The 23,568-nt window shown below is 39.1% G+C and overlaps 4 protein-coding genes across 4 annotated transcripts; 1 reads left to right on the top strand and 3 right to left on the bottom strand.

The window, feature by feature from the left end:
* The first annotated feature begins 335 nt into the window (after positions 1-335).
* On the top strand, positions 336-7,561 carry zbtb41 (zinc finger and BTB domain containing 41). The gene is made up of 11 exons (XM_076098203.1): positions 336-663; positions 1,238-2,482; positions 2,741-2,948; positions 3,190-3,259; positions 3,401-3,548; positions 4,039-4,168; positions 4,287-4,382; positions 4,488-4,594; positions 4,776-4,881; positions 4,967-5,055; positions 6,118-7,561. Exons 2-11 carry the CDS (start codon positions 1,261-1,263, stop codon positions 6,750-6,752), a joined length of 2,811 nt encoding a protein of 936 aa, XP_075954318.1. The 5' UTR covers positions 336-663; positions 1,238-1,260; the 3' UTR covers positions 6,753-7,561.
* Positions 7,562-9,202: 1,641 nt separating this feature from the next.
* Positions 9,203-11,480, bottom strand: LOC142956929 (complement factor H-related protein 1-like). The gene is made up of 4 exons (XM_076098718.1): positions 11,423-11,480; positions 11,139-11,330; positions 10,141-10,320; positions 9,203-10,002 (listed from the first exon to the last, which is right to left on the bottom strand). The coding sequence occupies exons 1-4, from the start codon at positions 11,478-11,480 to the stop codon at positions 9,797-9,799; spliced, it is 636 nt and encodes a 211-aa protein (XP_075954833.1). The 3' UTR covers positions 9,203-9,796.
* Positions 11,481-14,297: 2,817 nt separating this feature from the next.
* LOC142956016 (complement factor H-related protein 2-like) lies at positions 14,298-16,630 on the bottom strand. Its single transcript, XM_076097299.1, has 5 exons — positions 16,573-16,630; positions 16,289-16,480; positions 15,291-15,470; positions 14,953-15,163; positions 14,298-14,322 (listed from the first exon to the last, which is right to left on the bottom strand). The coding sequence occupies exons 1-5, from the start codon at positions 16,628-16,630 to the stop codon at positions 14,298-14,300; spliced, it is 666 nt and encodes a 221-aa protein (XP_075953414.1).
* A 1,549-nt stretch (positions 16,631-18,179) lies between these two features.
* On the bottom strand, positions 18,180-22,126 carry LOC142956015 (complement factor H-related protein 2-like). The gene is made up of 7 exons (XM_076097298.1): positions 22,066-22,126; positions 21,790-21,981; positions 21,217-21,393; positions 20,908-21,092; positions 19,754-19,771; positions 19,520-19,600; positions 18,180-18,233 (listed from the first exon to the last, which is right to left on the bottom strand). Exons 1-7 carry the CDS (start codon positions 22,124-22,126, stop codon positions 18,180-18,182), a joined length of 768 nt encoding a protein of 255 aa, XP_075953413.1.
* Positions 22,127-23,568: the final 1,442 nt, after the last annotated feature.

Raw genomic sequence — 23,568 nt, 5'->3', positions numbered from 1 at the left:
AACTAAGTAAAATACACTCCATTTCCCTTTAGTGGGGTAAAAGTATGAAGTCACAACACTTTAAAATATTAATATTATAGGTTACGTACAAGTAGGACTACCTCAGGATTGTACTCAAGTGCAATAGTTGAGTAAGCCTTTATGTGTTTAGTTGCTTTGCACCTATGTACTGAGCTCCAAAACTGGTTGGTAATAGCCAGAGAACGTATAATGAAAATATAAAGTATTATTAATTATACGGATTTGGTTATTGCTAATAGAAGAACGGTACTAGCTTTCAGACTACATTTCCCATGATACCCTCGTCTAATGAACCCTCTCGTGAGCCTTATGATACTGCTCGACAACACGTCCTCCTCATTTAATTCGTGTTTGACTCTTCATGCTTTACATACACAATTAAATAACAACGGTAGCTCAACGTTTGATTCTCGCGCTCTCTCTTTATTTTGGACTTATGTGTATGCCTGTAAACAAGAGCGTTAGAGGACAAAAGCCGAGAGAGCCAATGGGCTGACGGTTTGTTACGTTGTCCGATATTTTTTCCAGGATGGACGGTGGGGCGTTACACTTCTGAGGGAACTGTTATTCCTCCGTGTATTTTCCACACTTCTTGTCAACAGGAGCGTGCAGGTCTTTGTAAAAGCGGCTCGTATTCTTAAGGTAAGAGTTTGTTTTAAACGCCCCGATAAAAGGGTTAAACGTCAATTTCCGGGAAGCAGCTAGGGTCGTTTGTCAACACTCTCCTCGGAGGGGGCCCCGTCCGTCAGACTGTAACATCAACGTAAGGGGTCCTTGAGGTGGAGACACGATACGCATCAATAACGTTAAACGTCTTGGCCGTTAATAATTCAGTAAGGTTACTGAATAGATTACTGTCATGTCTCCGTCAGGCCTGTATTGTGACAAACGTACAGTGCTGATAATAATTAGCTATTCGTTATGCTTTCTTTTAATAAATGGGCGAAATGTACCTCGACCGACCGTTCGCAATACTTCCCAGTCGTGCCTCTTTTCATGCCCATTGTTTTTAACTTCTCACCACAGCGTCCCCTTGATGTCCGCTTCATGCTGTTAATGCTATTGTTGTGTTGTTAAAGTCGGCTACATGTACGTGCTAAGCCACTGTACTCTCTTGTAGGTCACTAGCTTCTCTATTCTGATCAAACCTCAGTCATTGAGAGGATGAGCACGGATGCCTGTTCAATCTCAGCATTGTATTCCTCTGGTTTTTCAGGTGTGATTGATGGTCACCCAACAATGAAAAAAAAGCCTTGTAATGCGCTGCGTCCCAAACGCAGCAGGCAGGTCAGTGCCAGCAATGAATCTGCCACAGAGCCGGGCAGCACCGGGCTTGGCTCCAGAGCCCAACCAAACTCTGAAACTGTCCCAGAATCAGCCTCACAAATCAGGAACCTGGCTATGAGGCAGCACAGTCACAAGTTCCTGGAGTTCATGAATGAGGACCGGACCAGAAAGAGGTTCTGTGATGTGTCGGTGTCTGTGGGTGGGAGGCTCTACAGTGCCCACAAAGTGGTGCTGGCCCATGGGAGCAGCTACTTCCACGCTGAGCTGTCCAAGAACCCTGCTACAGCGCATGTGACTCTGGACCACGTGGAGGACTCTGTTTTTCAGCTCCTGCTTGGCTTCTTGTACACCTCCGAGTGCGCTGTTGCAGAGACGGACCTTCCAGCTCTAACTGAAGCGGCCCAGTTCCTGGACATGATGGATATACTCAAGCTGCTGTGTGAAGAAGGGGACAACAACGCAGTACGTGTGATCCAGGCACAGGATGAGATAAGAGGGTCGCCCGAGGTGGAAATGACCTCCAGTGACTCGCCAGCACACACAGATATCCGGAGCCCATGTTATGTTCAGTGCACCATGTGCAGTCGCCAGTTTCCCACTGAAAACTCCCTGCAGATCCACGTGGCTAAGAGTCACCCTGATGCACATCAAGAAACCTCAACTGAGAACGAGAAGACGGCAGCTCAGACGACTGCCACCACGCGGAGATCGGCTCGCAGGAGGAGAACACCCACCAAATATCAGAGAGACAATGTGGAGCACACTGTCAACGCGGTATCACCAAGAGAGCAAGATGAAGAAGGAACGGAAGAAGCAGGAAAGATGACTGCGGAAAACCAATTGTCCAAACTGGACGCGAACAAGACATCCAAACCAGCTCAGGGGGAGGATGCAGTGGACGAGGAGGAAGAGGACGGAGACATGGATGAAGACGGGGTTGCCCAGAGGAAAGTCGTTGAGGTTGTCGCTGGAGACAAGAGCGCAGGTCTGCAGGTTTTAGATTTAGAGAGAGCAGAGCAGCAGGCTGATGGAGAGGTGAAGGTGCATGTGCCAGCAGCAGGAAGCTCTACCCAGAGTCCAGTGTACCCTGAGGGTCTGGCTCCAGTCATCATCCAAACCTCCAGCAAGAAGATTCTCAAGTGCCCCAAATGTGACAAGACCTTTGACCGTGCAGGTGGGAAATATGGAGTAAGGTCTAGATTATTAGTGTTATCATTACTGTTTTCTACAGCAGGCACCACTATTAACCCAGCTACTATGAGATGAGTCGTTTCATTAACAGACTGAGATGTTAAACCAAAGAATCGTCTCCATTAAGTATCTAGTTCTGCTTACTGTTTGGTCTATAAAATGTCTGAAATAAATGCCCATCCTAATTTATTACGACCGATACCATCTATCATGTTACCTGCACCTTTCCTGCATTTCATAGGGAAGTACGAGAGTCATACCCGAGTGCACACGGGAGAGAAACCCTTTCAGTGTGACATCTGTCTTCAGCGCTACTCCACCAAGTCTAACCTGACCGTACACAAGAAGAAGCACGCCAGCGACGCTCCCTTCCAGAAGAAGGAGCACAAATGCCCCTTCTGCAACAAACTCCATGCCAGCAAGAAAACCCTGGCCAAGCATGTCAGGAGGTGAGACACTCTTTTACCTCTGGTCCACAACGTTAGCTCTCTAGAATCACGTTGTTAGCATGGCTAAACATCTAATCTACAGTTGTATACTTTAACATAGGTGTGTTAAACTTATATCTAAGTTTTAGAAGAAAAAAAAACATGCATTTTGTAGAGCTAACTCTCCATGATGACAGATGTGCGTGTGCTGCAGTCATGTTCTATAATGCGATGATATGTGATATCTTCACTCTCCTGCCAGGTTCCATCCAGACCACATCCAAGAGTTTCTTACCAAGAGGAAGAGGAAGAGTGAAGGCTGGAAATGTGCAGTAAGGATTTGTTTCACTCATATTACTGTCTGATTATGCAAGCTAAGTAGATGATGCATGATGATGGATATGTTTAGTTTCTCTGTGTAAAGAGTTTATTTTGATTTTAACATTCTGTAACGTTTGAACCTTCTGAACCAGGTTTGTCTGAAGACCTTCACGCGCAGGCCTCATCTGCAGGAGCACATGATCCTGCACACCCAGGACCGGCCCTTTAAATGCTCCTTCTGTGACGAGTACTTCAAGTCCAGGTTTGCCCGGCTAAAGCACCAAGAAAAGTACCACTTAGGTGAGATGTTTATGGTGGGAATAAATTCTTCACCTCCTTAAAGATAAACCTTCACTCTTGGTAAAGGAGAAGCTTTTAAACAAAGTCTTAATGGTTTAATGCTTTAAAAACCGGAGGTGTTTGAAAATCTACATTTGAGTGTGTATTTTACCAGCCAAATCAAATTGTTTGCAGGATATTCAACCTTTTTTTTTCTTTATAATCCACTTAATACTTGACTTCTGTTCCTACAGGGCTTGTATAGGAAATAAATAATCTGTGAATATTAGATATGAGTTTACAGTTAATTGCAATGCCTGCTTGCCATTGTGGCGGTTGGTTTTTGGCGTTTTTGCCGGTAACGCTCACACTCGCTCCCTCGCAGTACTTTTTGTTTGTCTGCCCTCTGGTGTTTAGAAGAATACTGCAACAAACGGAGCCTTTGTGCGCGCTCGTTGCATGTGTTACATTTGACCGCTTAACACTAGAGTTTGTATTCTCTCATTTTCAGGTCCCTTTCCCTGTGAGATTTGTGGTCGACAGTTTAATGACACCGGCAACAGAAAGAGGCACATTGAGTGCACGCATGGAGGCAAAAGAAAGTGGACCTGCTTTGTTTGTGGTAAATCCGTAAGGGAACGGTACGTCTCTGTCCCTAAACTTCCCCCACATACCTTTTCTTCTTTGATATGCTGAAGTGCAATAACTAACGTGTAACCCTGTGCTGCTTCGCTGAGAGATGTGGTTTTCTTCTTACAGAACAACTTTGAGAGAGCACTTGAGGATCCACAGCGGGGAGAAGCCTCACCTCTGTAGTATCTGTGGCCAAAGCTTCCGTCATGGCAGCTCTTACAGGTCGGTCCGCTGAGATTCGAAGAATGTGATCGTGAAAGTTTCAAGTTCTCAGTTTCTTTATTTTTTTAAAAGTTGCCTATAATGAGCAAAGTGTTCCCTGGACAGGCTCCACCTCAGAGTCCACCATGACGACAAGCGCTATGAGTGTGACGAATGCGGGAAAACCTTCATACGGCATGATCACCTGACCAAACATCAGAAAATACACTCCGGTAAGACAAACAGCTGTTGGATTTTCATGCATCTTCTTTTTGGACAAAGCAGACACTGTCACATACGACTGTGGCAGTGCCTGCTTTGTCTCTTTTCACACAGTACAGCGGGAAACAAAGTAAACCTTTCACTGTCTCCAGTCAGTAATTACTTTAACTTAACACATTATTATTATTACAGGTGAGAAAGCACACCAATGTGAAGAGTGTGGCAAGTGCTTCAGGCGCCATGATCATCTGACGGTCCACTACAAGAGCATTCATTTGGGAGAGAAAGTTTGGCAGAAGTATGTCTTCTCATAAATCAGTCGCACTTCTTCTTCTGTTAGCTGCCCCTCTGCGTGTCTCCGTTAATGAGGACTTTGTTCACAGGTATAAAACCGCTGTGCATCAGTGTGAGGTTTGCAAGAAAGAATTTAAAGGAAAGTCCAGTCTGGAAATGCACTTCAGGACCCACTCCGGTAAGGAAACAAATAAGTCGGTGCATGTATTTGTCACATATTTTTTTCACATGTGAGAGAACAGAAAAGTGTCAGTTAGATGCTTTATGGGCGACCCGTTTGTGATCTCAATGGTCCGTCCACTAAGCCCCGCCCCACTTAGGTACTGTTCTATTCTACCACGGCACACATGCAGTTTAGAATGATAATAGTGGCAGATTTACTACTCAAAATCATTTCTGGCTGATAACTGGCTACAAACATAATATCCTGATAAAATACTGAGGCTTACGGTGCATAGAAGTCAGCATTCTTACCAGTTGATGATCGATTTATTGCAGGATAGTAGCTAGTTAACGTTGAAGTAGCATATCACATAACATGGTTATATGTTTAAGTCTGAGAATATGACCACAAATACTTATATAGGCTGCCAAATATCTTGTAAAATATCTTGATTTCTACTGGCAAAATATTATTTACTCACAGATTGATCTTCTGTTTCTGAAGAATTTAAATATGAATTTTATTCTATTTTAAGCGATTCCTTCTCTCAAACTTTTACGAGACAGTCCGTCCTTTTTTTTATGTAATTTATTTTGAGTATTTTACTTCTAATTTAAATGATTTGCTTTAACCAGTAGCCTATTTATGGCAGTCACATTCTCAGATGTATTGTAATGTAACTAATATCATGTTCTATAGACGTCTGTTTGAACCTTTTCGTTGTCGAAAGCAGACGCACATTGTAGTCGCAGTACAAGACGACGTTCAGACACGTGTTCGGTAACGCTAGCTGGCGATATAAAAATATATGAAAACATCCAAAGGCAGGGAATGGAAGAGGAATAATTACCTCATCAGACATTAATGTTCCATGATTGATCCCTGAATGTTTTGTTTACTCAAGTGATTTTTTTTATTTTCTTGCTGTGAAGGCAAAGAAATCATCACGTTTATTTTGAAAAAGCGCAATAACTGATGGTGTTATTTTGAACTTCCGTGTTTATAGGACTGCGGTCCAGCCAAAGAAATGGCGATGTAAACATACCTCTTTGATGCTCTCTTGTGTTCATGTGACAGGTGAGAAACCCCACAGGTGTCCAGAGTGCAACCAGACCTTTCGGATCAAGAAGACCTTGACAAAGCACATGGTGATTCACTCGGACGCTCGTCCTTTCAACTGCCCCCACTGCAGTGCCACCTTTAAAAGAAAAGACAAGCTCAAGTACCACGTTGACCACGTGCACAGCACCCTTTTCACCGAGCAGCCCCATGGCACACTCGGTGAGGACAAAATAGTCTCCGTTCCTTTTGAGGAGCCCTCGAAGGTATACTGCGCTGAACCGAAGTCAGCCCTCCAGAGCAGCCCTTCTCCCACGACTGTCTGCGTGCCCGTCACTTTAGTTCCTGTCCAGATGGCAGGTGGAGCGCAGGCTGACCCGAACGCTCACAGGGCCTCTTCCCTCTCCTCCCAAACTCACAGCGTTGTGAGCATGCAGGCTCAAGGACAGCAGCAGAACTCTAGCTACCAGGCGGCTACAGACCTGGCGTTCTTAGAAAAGTACACCCTCACCCCTCAGCCCGCCAACATTGTCCACCCCGTGAGGCCCGATCAGATGCTGGACCCCCGAGAGCAGTCCTACCTGGGCACCCTGCTGGGACTGGATTCAGCTTCCTCTGTGCAGAACATCTCTAACTCTGATCTCACACACTGACGCTGCTCAGCAAAACCTGGGAAAGCCCCGTCCAGCAAACTGATTTAAAAATAAGAACAGAAGCTACATTCACCATTAACATATACTCACACTTGTATAAAATGAAAAATTCAGTTTTCCGATAGCTGATGTTGGATCATCTCTGGTTCAAAGTGAGTTATGGCTGCACAGAATAACTTGGGTTTTATGTGTTTTTTTTAAAGAGACAAAGCTTTTTGATTTTTAAGGAGTCAGTTGATTGACAGAAAAGTAATTAATGGCAAATTGGATAAATCATTTATCCAGTAAAAATAGCAATAACTTGTTGGTTGTAACTTCTTGATTTTGTTAGTAACTTATGATAAATTATCGCTATTTTTAATAAATTAATTTGGCTGACCAAATAAATAAATAAATATCCATAGATGACACAAAATAATCGCTAGTTGCAGCCTTGTAATAATGATTAAACTTTAAGTGGCCTTAACATGTATTGTAATTTAGGTTCTGTCTGTACAACATGTCACTCGAAAGTTTTGGGTTTGTAATTGTGCGATGCAAGGAAACATATTTCACACATGCAGTGTACAATGATCAGAGGTCGATGTACTTACATATGTGTGCAAGAACCTTGATTTAAAAAATGAAATGACTTGTTAATTGAAAAATCTGTTTTTAGAAACTAAGGAGTGGATTATGTGGCTGTCACAGACATTTGTTCAGAATGAATTGTTGGATAGTTAAATTTAAAACAGTTAATCTTCATATTCTGAAAGAGTGGCAATACTCCTCTCAAACTTTGTCATGATCAATAAAATCTGATTTGAAAATGTTGATATTTGTGAGTCATTAGGCTCGTGACAGACTGGCAGGATGGACCCCACCTGGAAGAGTCTCATGACCCTGAACAGGAGGAAGTGGATATGGATGAAAGTTGGATGAATTTGAAGTGATTCAGACTCAAAAACTGCCGACACAATCTAGAAAGAGTGTTGAAACACAAGACTTTATTGAGACCTTATGTTTGCAGCTTTAAGCATGCAAACAAATTGCTCCTACATTATGAGGCCATTCACAGATCAATATGAAAAGTCTGAAAGGTTGTTTTTTTTAAACCCATTTCTGACATAATGAGAGCACATTTCTCTCTCAAACATTTCCAGGCTGTTTTCAGCAAATCCAAAGGTAGCAGAATCTTCCCCTTGATGATACAGCCTTAACAAATATGCTGCGAAAAGATTTTACGAACAAAAACAATATTGTAAAATATATAAATGCATAATCGTGAATGAATAAACAGTAGTAGTGCTTAATGCGAGACAACATCAGCGTAAACACAGCGACTTAACACTCACCAGGTTTCGTTCCCACTCGGCACAACCTGCAAACAATCACACAGCAGTGAATGTGGAGCAGCTTATTGACTTCTCATTGGGAGGCGAAGTCTGTGTATTATTAACATATCAATATCGATTATAGTCAACACCAGTTTATTGTGACACCCCTAAGTACAAGCATGGACGCATCCATGAGTACAATGAGAAATCAGTGAAGTACTGTAAAGGAATAATCTTAAAGTGATACTTACAATCGGAAAAGGAAATGTGTCCATTAGTGCACCGGCCCACAGCATAGTAATCCCTAAACTGGTGAGACTTTTTCACACATTCCAATTTCACCGTCTCACCATCTCTTATGAATTTAACTCCATTATTTATAAATTCATGATAGCGATGAGTGTCCACTGAACAGAAGGTGGCTGCAGAAAGGAAACAACAAAAAATTGTTACTTTTTCCCTCCAGTCAACTTCTTTGACAGACCTTTAGAGGTGATTTATTTTGATTCTTTTACCTTCGCAGGTGGGTACTTTTGACCACATGCCATCGCTGTAACACTCCACTGTGTCTCGACCCACTAGTTTGTAAAAACTACCGCATTGGTACCGCACAAACCTTTCACTCTTTTCCACAAAATCGCCATTTAGAACTACGGGATGTTTTCCACAATTGCTGACTGAAATAGAAATAATTAAAGTTAATGGAGGTTCCTGGAAACAAATATATTTTAAGCTGTCATAGCAAACTTATTTTTGAAATTTCATCACACATCATGATTTCCCCAGCGTTTCACTGAGTCAAATCTGAAGATAGTAAGGTTGTACTCGCAAGAGAAAATTGAAAACCTACCTCGCCAGTCAGGGTTTGTCCCACTACCAGTAGATGTGTCATGTCCTCCAGAACCACCATGTTCAGTACCCGGTCCACTGCCTAAAATACAGTAGTACATACATATCACCAATTCATATGAAAATACAAGAAACCACTTCCACCTGCAGGTTGTGTCCCACTGCCAGGTGATGTAGTCTGCCCCCCCCCCCCCCCCATCTGTTCCCCCCACTGCAGAACCAACAGGTTCAGTACCAGGTCTGGTTCCTCTGCCTGGGAGAAAAAACAATCACATATACATACAATACATTCACTTTCATGGATCACAAACTGATGTAGTTTTCTTTAAAGGTCCAATAAGTAAGATCTGGCCAGAGTTTTAGTTGAAGAACATTCAGAAAATGAGCTACTTTGTCTCCCAAAGACGTCATGTGTTGTGTTGCAGAGATATCTACTGAAATGAGCAGCTAACCCGTCTTGTAACACCACCACACCAGTCGGCCCTCAGTCCAACAAGAGAGGACGAAGACGTAGAGCTGATGAATGTGCATTTATATTATGGACCCAGTAATAGAGGTGATTGAAAAAAGGTTCATTGGTGTATCGTCTCTATTTCTTTTACCACTTGGGGGCAGCAGAACAACACTGACATATTATCACCTATTATCAGTTTGCCTATTTACACATACAGCAGAAACAACACTAGCAATCATTTGGAGATGTTTCGTAAAGTTTCTGTTTTTTTGTACCAAAAAATAGAGCATTGTGTGAACAAAGGCAATCAAGACGAAAACTGTTACGAGTAAACAGTTAATTTCATTGTTTGAAAACAGTTTAATTACTAATAATAATGATTAAGTTTAATAAACTATATATTCACCATTTATTAATTCTGTTTATTACAAAGTGTGACCCCACTTACTGCACACTGGGCCTTCAGTCCAGTTTCCAGCGATGCAATATACAGATTTCTTGGTGTCTCCTCCCTCTGCAGTATATTCATCTTGACATTCATACTGCACTGTTGTATCTGCAGCAAAGAATTCCTGGTATCCCTGATGAATGATGACGGCATGGGGGATTTGAGGGGGCTCTCGACACCTTTCTGCAAAAAAAAAAAAAAAAAAAGAAGAGTTAAAGGATGAGTGATTACGTGGATTGGTGGAGCTGGTGAGAATTCAAACGTAATAATTGATTGTATTGGTTTTACAGCTTGCTGGTGTAAAACATGTGACAGACTTACTCTCACAGACCGGCACAGAGGACCATTTTCCATTGATACATGTGGTTGTGACATTATGGTCTTTGGGGTCATATCCTTCATTACATGTTATCCTGATTTTGTGTCCATCATTATACCAACCACTTTGTTTTTCTGTGTATTGTGCGTTGGGTATATCTGGTGCAATGCAGGCTTTTTCATCTGAGGGATAAAAGAAACAAACATGTTACCACGGTGACTGTCTTTAACATCTTTTACTTTTGATTTATTATAGCAACAAATATCTTTAAAAAATGGATGAATGAAAAATCTGAATTTTCAATAATTTTTCATTCGTGGATATAAATATTGAACACTATCATTCAGATATGCAACATAGTTTTTACTCTCCAGTGTCTTAAAGCTACAGATAGAGGACTCAACTACTTTAAAGTGTGATGATCAGGCAAGTGACTCAATAGCAAGGATCACAGGAGAGTGGAGTAGAGTGCAAAAATCAAAGTTTACTGAACCTTGATTCACAAAAGCAAAGCAGGCGATACGTGGAATCAACACGCTAAACAAAGAGTCAGATACAACAGGTTAGACAAAGAAACAGGCTACACTACAAAGATCCAAAAACAGGCTGAGGTAAAGCACGGGGAAATACTAAAAACACTGGAGAGCTAGTCTAGTGCAGCAACTAAGACAATCTGGCAAATGAGTGTGAGCAGCTGAGGTATAAATATTGGGAAGTCTGATGAACTAATGACACACAGGTGAGGAACAAAACAGGTGGGAAACTAGACAAAGGCAGGAAATAAAAAGCAAATTCAGAAGCATCGGTAAGTGAATAGAAAAATAAAACAGGAAGTGAAATGAACAACAGTTCATACGAGTCATCACATGAAGTATTTATACATTGTATGAATATAAAAAAGTTTTGCAAGGAGTGTTGAAAAATACATAAAACATTAAAGGTGACATACAGTTTATGGTGAAAAACAAGTCTGAAGGCTTTCTGCGTCTCAAACACTTACCTATACATTGTGGTTCTGGAGACCATGTGCCATTTAGACATGTGCTTGTTGCCCACCAACCCTTCACTGTAGGTTTGCGTCCATCATTGCAGGTATAGGTCAGCGCTGTTTCATCAGAATAAGTCTCTTGCTTTGGAGAAAAGAAACCACCATCCAGCCTGGGAGCACTGCACGACGGTGTTGCATGTTGTGCTAAAATACAATAATAAGACAAATTATTCTACAGTGACATTTATTTTCAACAAATATCAATGGTTCTTTGTGAAAGTATTCAATATTCTCACCATGAAGTGCTACAGGAAACCAAATCAGAAGACCAAATCCAAGATATCTGATGTACATTTTTGTCACGAATGAAATCATCCCACGACAAAGTAGAGCTGAGAGACGAGTCCAGATCAAAACCAGTTAATTATTGTTGGGGGCATGTCCCCAAAATGTTTGTGGAGTAAACACTCAGGCATCATGCGGTTGCTCTGGAGCCAAAAGTAATAAAGGGCAAAAGGCAAATATGCTTCATGCACACATGTAAAGAAAAGAAGAAAAATTAACTCAATAATTTATTCATCCAGTTCTTCACAACAGAATATCTAAAAACACAAAAAACAATCTAACGTTACACGATTCAATCAGATCATTTCTAAAATTAAAGTAAGAGCTGTTCAGCGCAAATACTTTGCTTCGGTGAAATCTTTGAAGTTTTATTACATTTTGTAAAAAATAAAATGTTGTATAAAGAGTAGAAATTGTGGAAATGGGAGCAACTTGTTTGAAAAGAATCACTGAATATTTTTCATGCAGCACGATTCCCGATCAGGCCGCGAGTTTTGATGTATTTTTTGGTGTTGGCAACGTTGCGGGAGGAGAAGTGCGTCAAACTTTTGTACGGAAGAAGGAGAAGAAGAAGAAGAAGGCAGCAGGATTAGAGTCAGTGTGCTGTGCACAAGGCTTTACAGCAGGGGTATTCAATGTAAGTTCAACGAGGTCCAGTTAGAGAGAATCTCCTCATGTAAAGGTCCGGAACATCACAATAATGTCGAACTTGCGCTATGATTTAGTCCCATATATATTAGCCAAGAGTTGTAACAACTGTATGTAGTCAACACCTGACTGTCAAATCAAATAAAGAAATGAACATATTCTCTTGTATAAAATGAAAAATTCAGTTTTCCGATAGCTGATGTTGGATCATCTCTGGTTCAAAGTGAGTTATGGCTGCACAGAATAACTTGGGTTTTATGTGTTTTTTTAAAGAGACAAAGCTTTTTGATTTTTAAGGAATCAATCGATTGACGGAAAAGTAATTGACGTCAATTTGGATAAATCATTGGAGTAATTTATCCAGTAAAAATAGCAATAACTTGTTGGTTGTAACTTCTTGATTTTGTTAGTAACTTATGATAAATTATCGCTATTTTTAATAAATTAATTTGGCTCACCAAATAAATAAATAAATATCCAGAGATAACACAAAATAATTCCTAGTTGCAGCCTTGTAATAATGATTAAACTTTAAGTGGCCTTAACATGTATTGTAATTTAGGTTCTGTCTGTACAACATGTCACTCGAAAGTTTTGGGTTTGTAATTGTGCGATGCAAGGAAACATATTTCACACATGCAGTGTACAATGATCAGAGGTCGATGTACTTACATATGTGTGCAAGAACCTTGATTTAAATACAGATGTTAAGTCTGTGAACTTTGATTAAAAAAATTAAATGACTTGTTAATTGAAGTTGAACAAGATGGATTTGTTCACAATTAATTGTGATTAGTTAAATTCCAAACAGTTAATCTTCATATTCTGAAAGAGTGGCAATACTCCTCTCAAACTTTGTGTCATGATCAATAAAATCTGATTTGAAAATGTTGATATTTGTGAGTCATTAGGCTCGTGACAGACTGGCAGGATGGACCCCACCTGGAAGAGTCTCATGACCCTGAACAGGAGGAAGTGGATATGGATGAAAGTTGGATGAATTTGAAGTGATTCAGACTCAAAAACTGCCGACACAATCTAGAAAGAGTGTTGAAACACAAGACTTTATTGAGACCTTATGTTTGCAGCTTTAAGCATGCAAACAAATTGCTCCTACATTATGAGGCCATTCACAGATCAATATGAAAAGTCTGAAATGTTTTTTTGAAAAACCCATTTCTGACATAATGAGAGCACATTTCTCTCTCAAACATTTCCAGGCTGTTTTCAGCAAATCCAAAGAATCTTCCCCTTGATGATACAGCCTTAGTAACAAGTATTCTGGTGAAAAGATTTTACAAACAAAAACAATATTGTAAAATATATAAATGCATAATCGTGAATGAATAAACAGTAGTAGTGCTTAATGCGAGACAACATCAGCGTAAACACAGAGCGACTTAACACTCACCAGGTTTCGTTCCCAATTGGCACAACCTGCAAACAATCACACAGCAGTGAATGTGGAGCAGCTTATTGACTTCTCATTGGGAGGTGAAGTCTGTCTGATATGTGTATTATTAACATATCAATATCGATTATAGTCAACACCAGTTTATTGTGACACCCCTAAGTACAATCATGGACGCATCAATGAGTACAATGTGAAATCAGTGAAGTACTGTAAAGGAATAATCTTAAAGTGATACTTACATTCGGAAAAGGAAATGTGTCCATTAGTGCACCGACCCACAGCATAGTGATCGTTAAACTGGTGAGACTTTTTCACACATTCCAATTTCACCGTGTCACCATCTCTTATGAATTTAACTCCATTATTTATAAATTCATGATAGTGACGAGTGTCCACTGAACAGAAGGTGGCTGCAGAAAGGAAACAACAAAAAATTGTTACTTTTTCCCTCCAGTCAACTTCTGTGACAGACCTTTAGAGGTGATTTATTTTGATTCTTTTACCTTCGCAGGTGGGTACTTTTGACCACGTGCCATCGCTGTAACACTCCACTGTGTCTGGACCCACTAGTTTGTAAAAACCACTGCATTGGTACCGCACAAACATTTCACTCTTTTCCACAAAATCGCCATTTGGAACTACGGGATGTTTTCCACAATTGCTGACTGAAATAGAAATAATTAAAGTTAATGGAGGTTTCTGGAAACAAATATATTTTAAGGTGTCATAGCAAACTTATTTTTGAAATTTCAGAACCAACAGGTTCAGTACCAGGTCTGGTTCCTCTGCCTGGGAGAAAAAACAATCACATATACATACAATACATTCACTTTCATGGATCACAAACTGATGTAGTTTTCTTTAAAGGTCCAATAAGTAAGATCTGGCCAGAGTTTTAGTTGAAGAACATTCAGAAAATGAGCTACTTTGTCTCCCAAAGACGTCATGTGTTGTGTTGCAGAGATATCTACTGAAATGAGCAGCTAACCCGTCTTGTAACACCACCACACCAGTCTGCCCTCAGTCCAACAAGAGAGGACGAAGATGTAGAGCTGATGAATGTGCATTTATATTATGGACCCAGTAGAAGAGGTGATTGAAAAAAGGTTCAGTGGTGTATCGTCTCTATTTCTTTTACCACTTGGGGGCAGCAGAACAACACTGACATATTATCACCTATTATCAGTTTGCCTATTTACACATACAGCAGAAACAACACTAGCAATCATTTGGAGATGTTTCGTAAAGTTTCTGTTTTTTTGTACCAAAAAATAGAGCATTGTGTGAACAAAGGCAATCAAGACGAAAACTGTTACGAGTAAACAGTTAATTTCATTGTTTGAAAACAGTTTAATTACTAATAATAATGATTAAGTTTAATAAACTATATATTCACCATTTATTAATTCTGTTTATTACAAAGTGTGACCCCACTTACTGCACACTGGGCCTTCAGTCCAGTTTCCAGCGATGCAATAGACATATTTCTTGGTGTCTCCTCCCTCTGCAGTATATCCATCTTGACATTGATACTGCACTCCTGTATCTGCAGCAAAGACGTCCTGGTATCCCTGAAGAATGATGACGGCATGGGGGATTTGAGGGGGTTCTCCACAAGCATGGATATTTTCTGTGGAAAAAAGAAGAGTTAAAGGATGAGTGATTACTTGGATTGGTGGAGCTGGTGAGAATTCAAACGTAATAATTGATTGTATTGGTTTTACAGCTTGCTGGTGTAAAACATGTGACAGACTTACTCTCACAGACCGGCACAGAGGACCATTTTCCATTGATGCATGTGGTTGTGACATTATGGCCTTTGGGGTCATATCCTTCATTACATGTTATCCTGATTTTGTGTTCATCATTATACCAACCACTTTGGTTTTCTCTGTATTGTGTGTTGGGTATATCTGGTGCAATGCAGGCTTTTTCATCTGAGGGATAAAATAAATAAACATGTTACCACGGTGACTGTCTTTAACGTCTTTTACTTTTGATTTATTATAACAACAAATATCTTTAAAAAATGGATGAATGAAAAATCTGAAATTTCAATAATTTTTCATTCGTGGATATAAATATTGAACACTATCATTCAGATATGCAACATAGTTTTTACTCTACAGTGTCTTAAAGCTACAGATAGAGGACTCAACTACTTTAAAGTGTGATGATCAGACAAGTGACTCAATTGCAAGGATCACAGGAGAGTGGAGTAGAGTGCAACAATCAAAGTTTACTGAACCTTGATTCACAAAAGCAAAGCAGGCGATACGTGGAATCAACACGCTAAACAAAGAGTCAGATACAACAGGTTAGACAAAGGAACAGACTACACTACAAAGATCCAAAAACAGGCTGAGGTAAAGCACGGGGAAATACTAAAAACACTGGAGAGCTAGTCTAGTGCAGCAACTAAGACAATCTGGCAAATGAGTGTGAGCAGCTGAGGTATAAATATTGGGAAGTCTGATGAACTAATGACACACAGGTGAGGAACAAAACAGGTGGGAAACTAGACAAAGGCAGGAAATAAAAAGCAAATTCAGAAGCATCGGTAAGTGAATACTAAAATAAAACAGGAAGTGAAATGAACAACAGTTCATACGAGTCATCACATGAAGTATTTATACATTGTATGAATATAAAAAAGTTTTGCAAGGAGTGTTGAAAAATACATAAAACATTAAAGGTGACATACAGTTTATGGTGAAAAACAAGTCTGAAGGCTTTCTGCGTCTCAAACACTTACCTATACATTGTGGTTCTGGAGACCATGTGCCATTTAGACATGTGCTTGTTGCCCACCAACCCTTCACTGTAGGTTTGCGTCCATCATTGCAGGTATAGGTCAGCGCTGTTTCATCAGAATAAGTCTCTTGCTTTGGAGAAAAGAAACCACCATCCAGCCTGGGAGCACTGCACGACGGTGTTGCATGTTGTGCTAAAATACAATAATAAGACAAATTATTCTACAGTGACATTTATTTTCAACAAATATCAATGGTTCTTTGTGAAAATATTCAATATTCTCACCATGAAGTGCTCCAGGAAACCAAATCAGAAGACCAAATCCAAGATATCTGATGTACATTTTTGTCACGAATGAAATCATCCCACGACAAAGTAGAGCTGAGATCCGAGTCCAGATCAAAACCAGTTAATTATTGTTGGGGGCATGTCCCCAAAATGTTTGTGGAGTAAACACTCAGGCATCATGCGGTTGCTCTGGAGCCAAAAGTAATAAAGGGCAAAAGGCAAATATGCTTCATGCACACATGTAAAGAAAAGAAGAAAAATTAACTCAATTATTTATTCATCCAGTTCTTCACAACAGAATATCTAAAAACACAAAAAACAATCTAACGTTACACGATTCAATCAGATCATTTCTAAAATTAAAGTAAGAGCTGTTCAGCGCAAATACTTTGCTTCGGTGAAATCTTTGAAGTTTTATTACATTTTGTAAAAAATAAAATGTTGTATAAAGAGTAGAAATTGTGGAAATGGGAGCAACTTGTTTGAAAAGAATCACTGAATATTTTTCATGCAGCACGATTCCCGATCAGGCCGCGAGTTTTGATGTATTTTTTGGTGTTGGCAACGTTGCGGGAGGAGAAGTGCATCAAACTTTTGTACGGAAGAAGGAGAAGAAGAAGAAGAAGAAGGCAGCAGGATTAGAGTCAGTGTGCTGTGCACAAGGCTTTACAGCAGGGGTATTCAATGTAAGTTCAACGAGGTCCAGTTAGAGAGAATCTCCTCATGTAAAGGTCCGGAACATCACAATAATGTCGAACTTGCGCTATGATTTAGTCCCATATATATTAGCCAAGAGTTGTAACAACTGTATGTAGTCAACACCTGACTGTCAAATCAAATAAAGAAATGAACATATTCTCTTGTATAAAATGAAAAATTCAGTTTTCCGATAGCTGATGTTGGATCATCTCTGGTTCAAAGTGAGTTATGGCTGCACAGAATAACTTGGGTTTTATGTGTTTTTTTAAAGAGACAAAGCTTTTTGATTTTTAAGGAATCAATTGATTGACGGAAAAGTAATTGACGTCAATTTGGATAAATCATTGGAGTAATTTATCCAGTAAAAATAGCAATAACTTGTTGGTTGTAACTTCTTGATTTTGTTAGTAACTTATGATAAATTATCGCTATTTTTAATAAATTAATTTGGCTCACCAAATAAATAAATAAATATCCAGAGATAACACAAAATAATTCCTAGTTGCAGCCTTGTAATAATGATTAAACTTTAAGTGGCCTTAACATGTATTGTAATTTAGGTTCTGTCTGTACAACATGTCACTCGAAAGTTTTGGGTTTGTAATTGTGCGATGCAAGGAAACATATTTCACACATGCAGTGTACAATGATCAGAGGTCGATGTACTTACATATGTGTGCAAGAACCTTGATTTAAATACAGATGTTAAGTCTGTGAACTTTGATTAAAAAAATTAAATGACTTGTTAATTGAAGTTGAACAAGATGGATTTGTTCACAATTAATTGTGATTAGTTAAATTCCAAACAGTTAATCTTCATATTCTGAAAGAGTGGCAATACTCCTCTCAAACTTTGTGTCATGATCAATAAAATCTGATTTGAAAATGTTGATATTTGTGAGTCATTAGGCTCGTGACAGACTGGCAGGATGGACCCCACCTGGAAGAGTCTCATGACCCTGAACAGGAGGAAGTGGATATGGATGAAAGTTGGATGAATTTGAAGTGATTCAGACTCAAAAACTGCCGACACAATCTAGAAAGAGTGTTGAAACACAAGACTTTATTGAGACCTTATGTTTGCAGCTTTAAGCATGCAAACAAATTGCTCCTACATTATGAGGCCATTCACAGATCAATATGAAAAGTCTGAAATGTTTTTTTGAAAAACCCATTTCTGACATAATGAGAGCACATTTCTCTCTCAAACATTTCCAGGCTGTTTTCAGCAAATCCAAAGAATCTTCCCCTTGATGATACAGCCTTAGCAAGTATTCTGGTGAAAAGATTTTACAAACAAAAACAATATTGTAAAATATATAAATGCATAATCGTGAATGAATAAACAGTAGTAGTGCTTAATGCGAGACAACATCAGCGTAAACACAGAGCGACTTAACACTCACCAGGTTTCGTTCCCAATTGGCACAACCTGCAAACAATCACACAGCAGTGAATGTGGAGCAGCTTATTGACTTCTCATTGGGAGGTGAAGTCTGTCTGATATGTGTATTATTAACATATCAATATCGATTATAGTCAACACCAGTTTATTGTGACACCCCTAAGTATAATCATGGACGCATCCATGAGTACAATGAGAAATCAGTGAAGTACTGTAAAGGAATAATCTTAAAGTGATACTTACATTTGGAAAAGGAAACGTGTCCATTAGTGCACCGGCCCACAGCATAGTGATCGCTAAACTGGTGAGACTTTTTCACACATTCCAATTTCACCGTGTCACCATCTCTTATGAATTTAACTCCATTATTTATAAATTTACAATAGCGATGAGTGTCCACTGAACAGAAGGTGGCTGCAGAAAGGAAACAACAAAAAATTGTTACTTTTTCCCTCCAGTCAACTTCTGTGACAGACCTTTAGAGGTGATTTATTTTGATTCTTTTACCTTCGCAGGTGGGTACTTTTGACCACGTGCCATCGCTGTAACACTCCACTGTGTCTCGACCCACTAGTTTGTAAAAACTACCGCATTGGTACCGCACAAACCTTTCACTCTTTTCCACAAAATCACCATTTAGAACTATGGGGTGTTTTTCACAATTGCTGACTGAAATAGAAATAATTAGTTAATGGAGGTTCCTGGAAACAAATATATTTTAAGCTGTCATAGCAAACTTATTTTTGAAATTTCATCACACATCATGATTTCCCCAGCGTTTCACTGAGTCAAATCTGAAGATAGTAAGGTTGTACTCGCAAGAGAAAATTGAAAACCTACCTCGCCCGTCAGGGTTTGTCCCACTACCAGTAGATGTGTCATGTCCTCCAGAACCACCATGTTCAGTACCCGGTCCACTGCCTAAAATACAGTAGTACATACATATCACCAATTCATATGAAAATACAAGAAACCACTTCCACCTGCAGGTTGTGTCCCACTGCCAGGTGATGTAGTCTGCCCCCCCCCATCCCCCATCTGTTCCCCCCACTGCAGAACCAACAGGTTCAGTACCAGGTCTGGTTCCTCTGCCTGGGAGAAAAAACAATCACATATACATACAATACATTCACTTTCATGGATCACAAACTGATGTAGTTTTCTTTAAAGGTCCAATAAATAAGATCTGGCCAGAATTTTAGTTGAAGAACATTCAGAAAATGAGCTACTAGCTTCCTGTCCAACAAAGAATTGACTTTAAAATCCTGCTGTTGGTTTACAAAGCACTGAATGGTTTAGGGCCAAAATACATCTCTGATCTGCTGCTACCTTATGAACCATCCCGACCCCTTAGCTCGTCTGGGACCGGTCTACTTTCTGTTCCCAGAGTCAGAACTAAACATGGAGAAGCAGCGTTCACTTTTTCTGCTCCACATATCTGGAACAAAGTCCCAGAAAGCTGCAGGTCTGCTGAGACCCTCAGCTCCTTTAAATCATTTAAATCAAGATTGAAGACTTTTCTATTTTAGATTCAAGGATATTAATCAATTTCCTGCATTTTACTGCTGTATTTTATTTCTTACACTGCTTTTTAGTGTTTTAATGAATGTTTTTAATTGTTTTTAAATCTCCTTTTCTTTTGCCTTGTGTTTTGATGGTTTTATGTGAAGCACTTTGAATTGCATTGTTGTTGAAATGTGCTATACAAATAAAAAGACGTCATGTGTTGTGTTGCAGAGATATCTACTGAAATGAGCAGCTAACCCGTCTTGTAACACCACCACACCAGTCGGCCCTCAGTCCAACAAGAGAGGACGAAGACGTAGAACTGATGAATGTGCATTTATATTATGGACCCAGTAGAAGAGGTGATTGAAAAAAGGTTCATTGGTGTATCGTCTCTATTTCTTTTACCACTTGGGGGCAGCAGAACAACACTGACATATTATCACCTATTATCAGTTTGCCTATTTACACATACAGCAGAAACAACACTAGCAATCATTTGGAGATGTTTTAGTAAAGTTTCTGTTTTTTTTTTTGTAATGCACAAAAAAACACAGCATTGTGTGAACAAAGGCAATCAAGACGAAAACTATTACGAGTAAACAGTTCATTTCATTGTTTGAAAACAGTTAAAAAACTATGAATGATTCAGTTTAATAAACTATATATTCACCATTTATTAATTCTGTTTATTACAAAGTGTTACCCCACTTACTGCACACTGGGCCTTCAGTCCAGTTTCCAGTGATGCAATAGACATATTTCTTGGCGTCTCCTCCCTCTGCAGTATATTCATCTTCACATTCATACTGCACTCCTGTATCTGCAGCAAAGACGTCCTGGTATCCCTGAAGAATGATGACGGCATGAGGGATTTGAGGGGGTTCTCCACAAGCATTGATATTTTCTGAAAAAAAAAGAGTTAAAGGATGAGTGATTACTTGGATTGGTGGAGCTGGTGAGAATTCAAACGTAATAATTGATTGTATTGGTTTTACAGCTTGCTGGTGTAAAACATGTGACAGACTTACTCTCACAGACCGGCACAGAGGACCATTTTCCATTGATGCATGTGGTTGTGACATTATGGCCTTTGGGGGCATATTCTTCATTACATGTTATCCTGATTTTGTATTCATCATTATACCAACCACTTTTCTCTGTGTATTGTGCGTTGGGTATATCTGGTGCAATGCAGGCTTTTTCATCTGAGGGATAAAAGAAACAAACATGTTACCACGGTGACTGTCTTTAACGTCTTTTACTTTTGATTTATTATAGCAACAAATATCTTTAAATACTTAGAAAGGGAATGCTGCACTGCCTGGAATCTGAATGAAAAATCTGAATTTACAATCATTTTTCATTCTTGGAAATAAATATTGAACACTATTATTCAGAAATGTAACAGTTTTTACTCGACAGTGTCTTAAAGCTACAGATAGAGGACTTCATTCTTTTGAAGTATTTATACATTGGATGAATATAATAAAGTTGCCAAGCAGTGTTGAAAAAACAAACAAAAAAACCCATAAAATATTGAAGGTGACATACAGTTTATGCTGAAAAACAAGAACAAAGGCTTTCTGCATCTCAACACTTACCTATACATAGTGGTTCTGGAGACCATGTGCCATTTTGACATGTGCTTGTCGCCCACCAGCCCTCCACTGCTGGTTTACGTCCGTTATCGCAGGCATAAGTGAGCTTTGCTTCATGAATGTAAGTGTCTTTTTCAGGGACCAAATAACCACCATTCAGTCTGGGAGCTGAACAAGGCTGATCTGACGTTTGCACTAAAATACAACGACAAACAAAAGCGCACATTAAACATTTACCAAATTAAGATGATTTTAAGTGACATAATTGAATGTTCTTACCATGCAGCACTCCTTGAAACCAAAGCAGGAGAACAAATCCAAGATGTCCTCTCACACACATTTTGTCAGGAATTAAATCACCAAGACAAAGCAGAGCGAAGAGCGCAGTTTAGATACGGACCAGTTAATAATTGTTGAGGGCATTTCCCAAAAAAGTTAAGAAACAGTAAACATTACGCTGAGTTACTGTCACTGTTCTGTACACACAAAAGTAAAAACAGGCTTTGTGTACTCAACTCAGATAAGTCACATTTCGCTGAAGTGTATTGCTCAAATGAGGTTCCTTAAAAATGTAGAAATAAACAGCTGTTGCTTCATTTGCTCTCTTTGTTTTTAATCAGTTGTACATAATGGACATATCTGAGAGGGTTGATCACATTCTACAAAACACTGCTCCTGTTATTTTACCTTTGTTCATTTGTTTTAACGCAGAAAGAGTCATTTGTTTTGTCAGACAATGTTTTTAAAAAATCTATGAGAGTGTTTACAGTCCAGATTCCAATGGATAACACAGAGGTTCAGTGATCAGAGGTCAGTATCATGAAATTACAAAACACAGTAACTTAACAAACTTAAAAAACAGAATAAAGCAAACACACGCACATCACTGTTAGCTTTTAGTCACTTATTACTGACCATGAACAGTTTGTCTTTGACTTCCAGCCTTAACTCTGATGACCGTCTGCTGGATCCTCATGTGCTCTGCACCGTGTCATTCAGTCCCAACACTAGACATTTTTACGTGTCAAAGTAAGAAAAGCTAATTTGGCAGAGATACTCATAACAACTCCAAATCATTGCTGAGAGAATACAAAGAAATATAATTTTATTTCTTTATATTATCTAATGAGATTAAAAGTCTCTTCTTTCACCTGCGACGGAGCAGCATATCAAATATAATTGTTCTGAAGTAAAATCCTCTTGAAATATTGTTTTTGAATTTTACTTTAATTCAATCAAAGACTGGTGATTAGAAGATAGGTGGATTTTTTACTAGTCTTCTTTTTTTAAGAAGGCAAATTAAAACATAAAAACATCTAAACAAATTCTCCACTTTACTACTACAACTAGAGGACAATCACTTTGTAACTACATATTAAATTTGGATGGACACTCTTTAAGTAGTGTTTTATTGGGCCTGTCTGTCAAATAGCCAACATATGTATGCGTTTAGTGAAAAGACAATCACACTTTATGGTTCAAAATACAAAGCCAAAAATGTTTTAAAAAATCAAACACACTTTGCCGGCATATTCAAAATGTATTTTCAATCGTTTTCAATCAGTTTGACTCGAATCCAAAGGCATCTGCATCTTCTCTTTCATAATCTGGCTTTAGCAAGACTTCTGGAAATGAGCTTATATATTTAATTATAGAACTCTATATGAGCTTAAATGTATTATAACAATTGTTGAATGTCTTAAGACATGAAACAATTATTATAATTCATGTAATTCAATGTTATAATTCATAGTGAGTCAATGGAGGCGTCTCTCCACTGCC

Source organism: Anarhichas minor, unplaced genomic scaffold (assembly GCF_050575085.1).
Source record: "Anarhichas minor isolate MPS153535 unplaced genomic scaffold, ASM5057508v1 ptg000024l, whole genome shotgun sequence".
Classification (NCBI taxonomy): Eukaryota; Metazoa; Chordata; class Actinopteri; order Perciformes; family Anarhichadidae; genus Anarhichas; species Anarhichas minor.
This window is presented reverse-complemented; position numbering and strand designations above follow the sequence as displayed.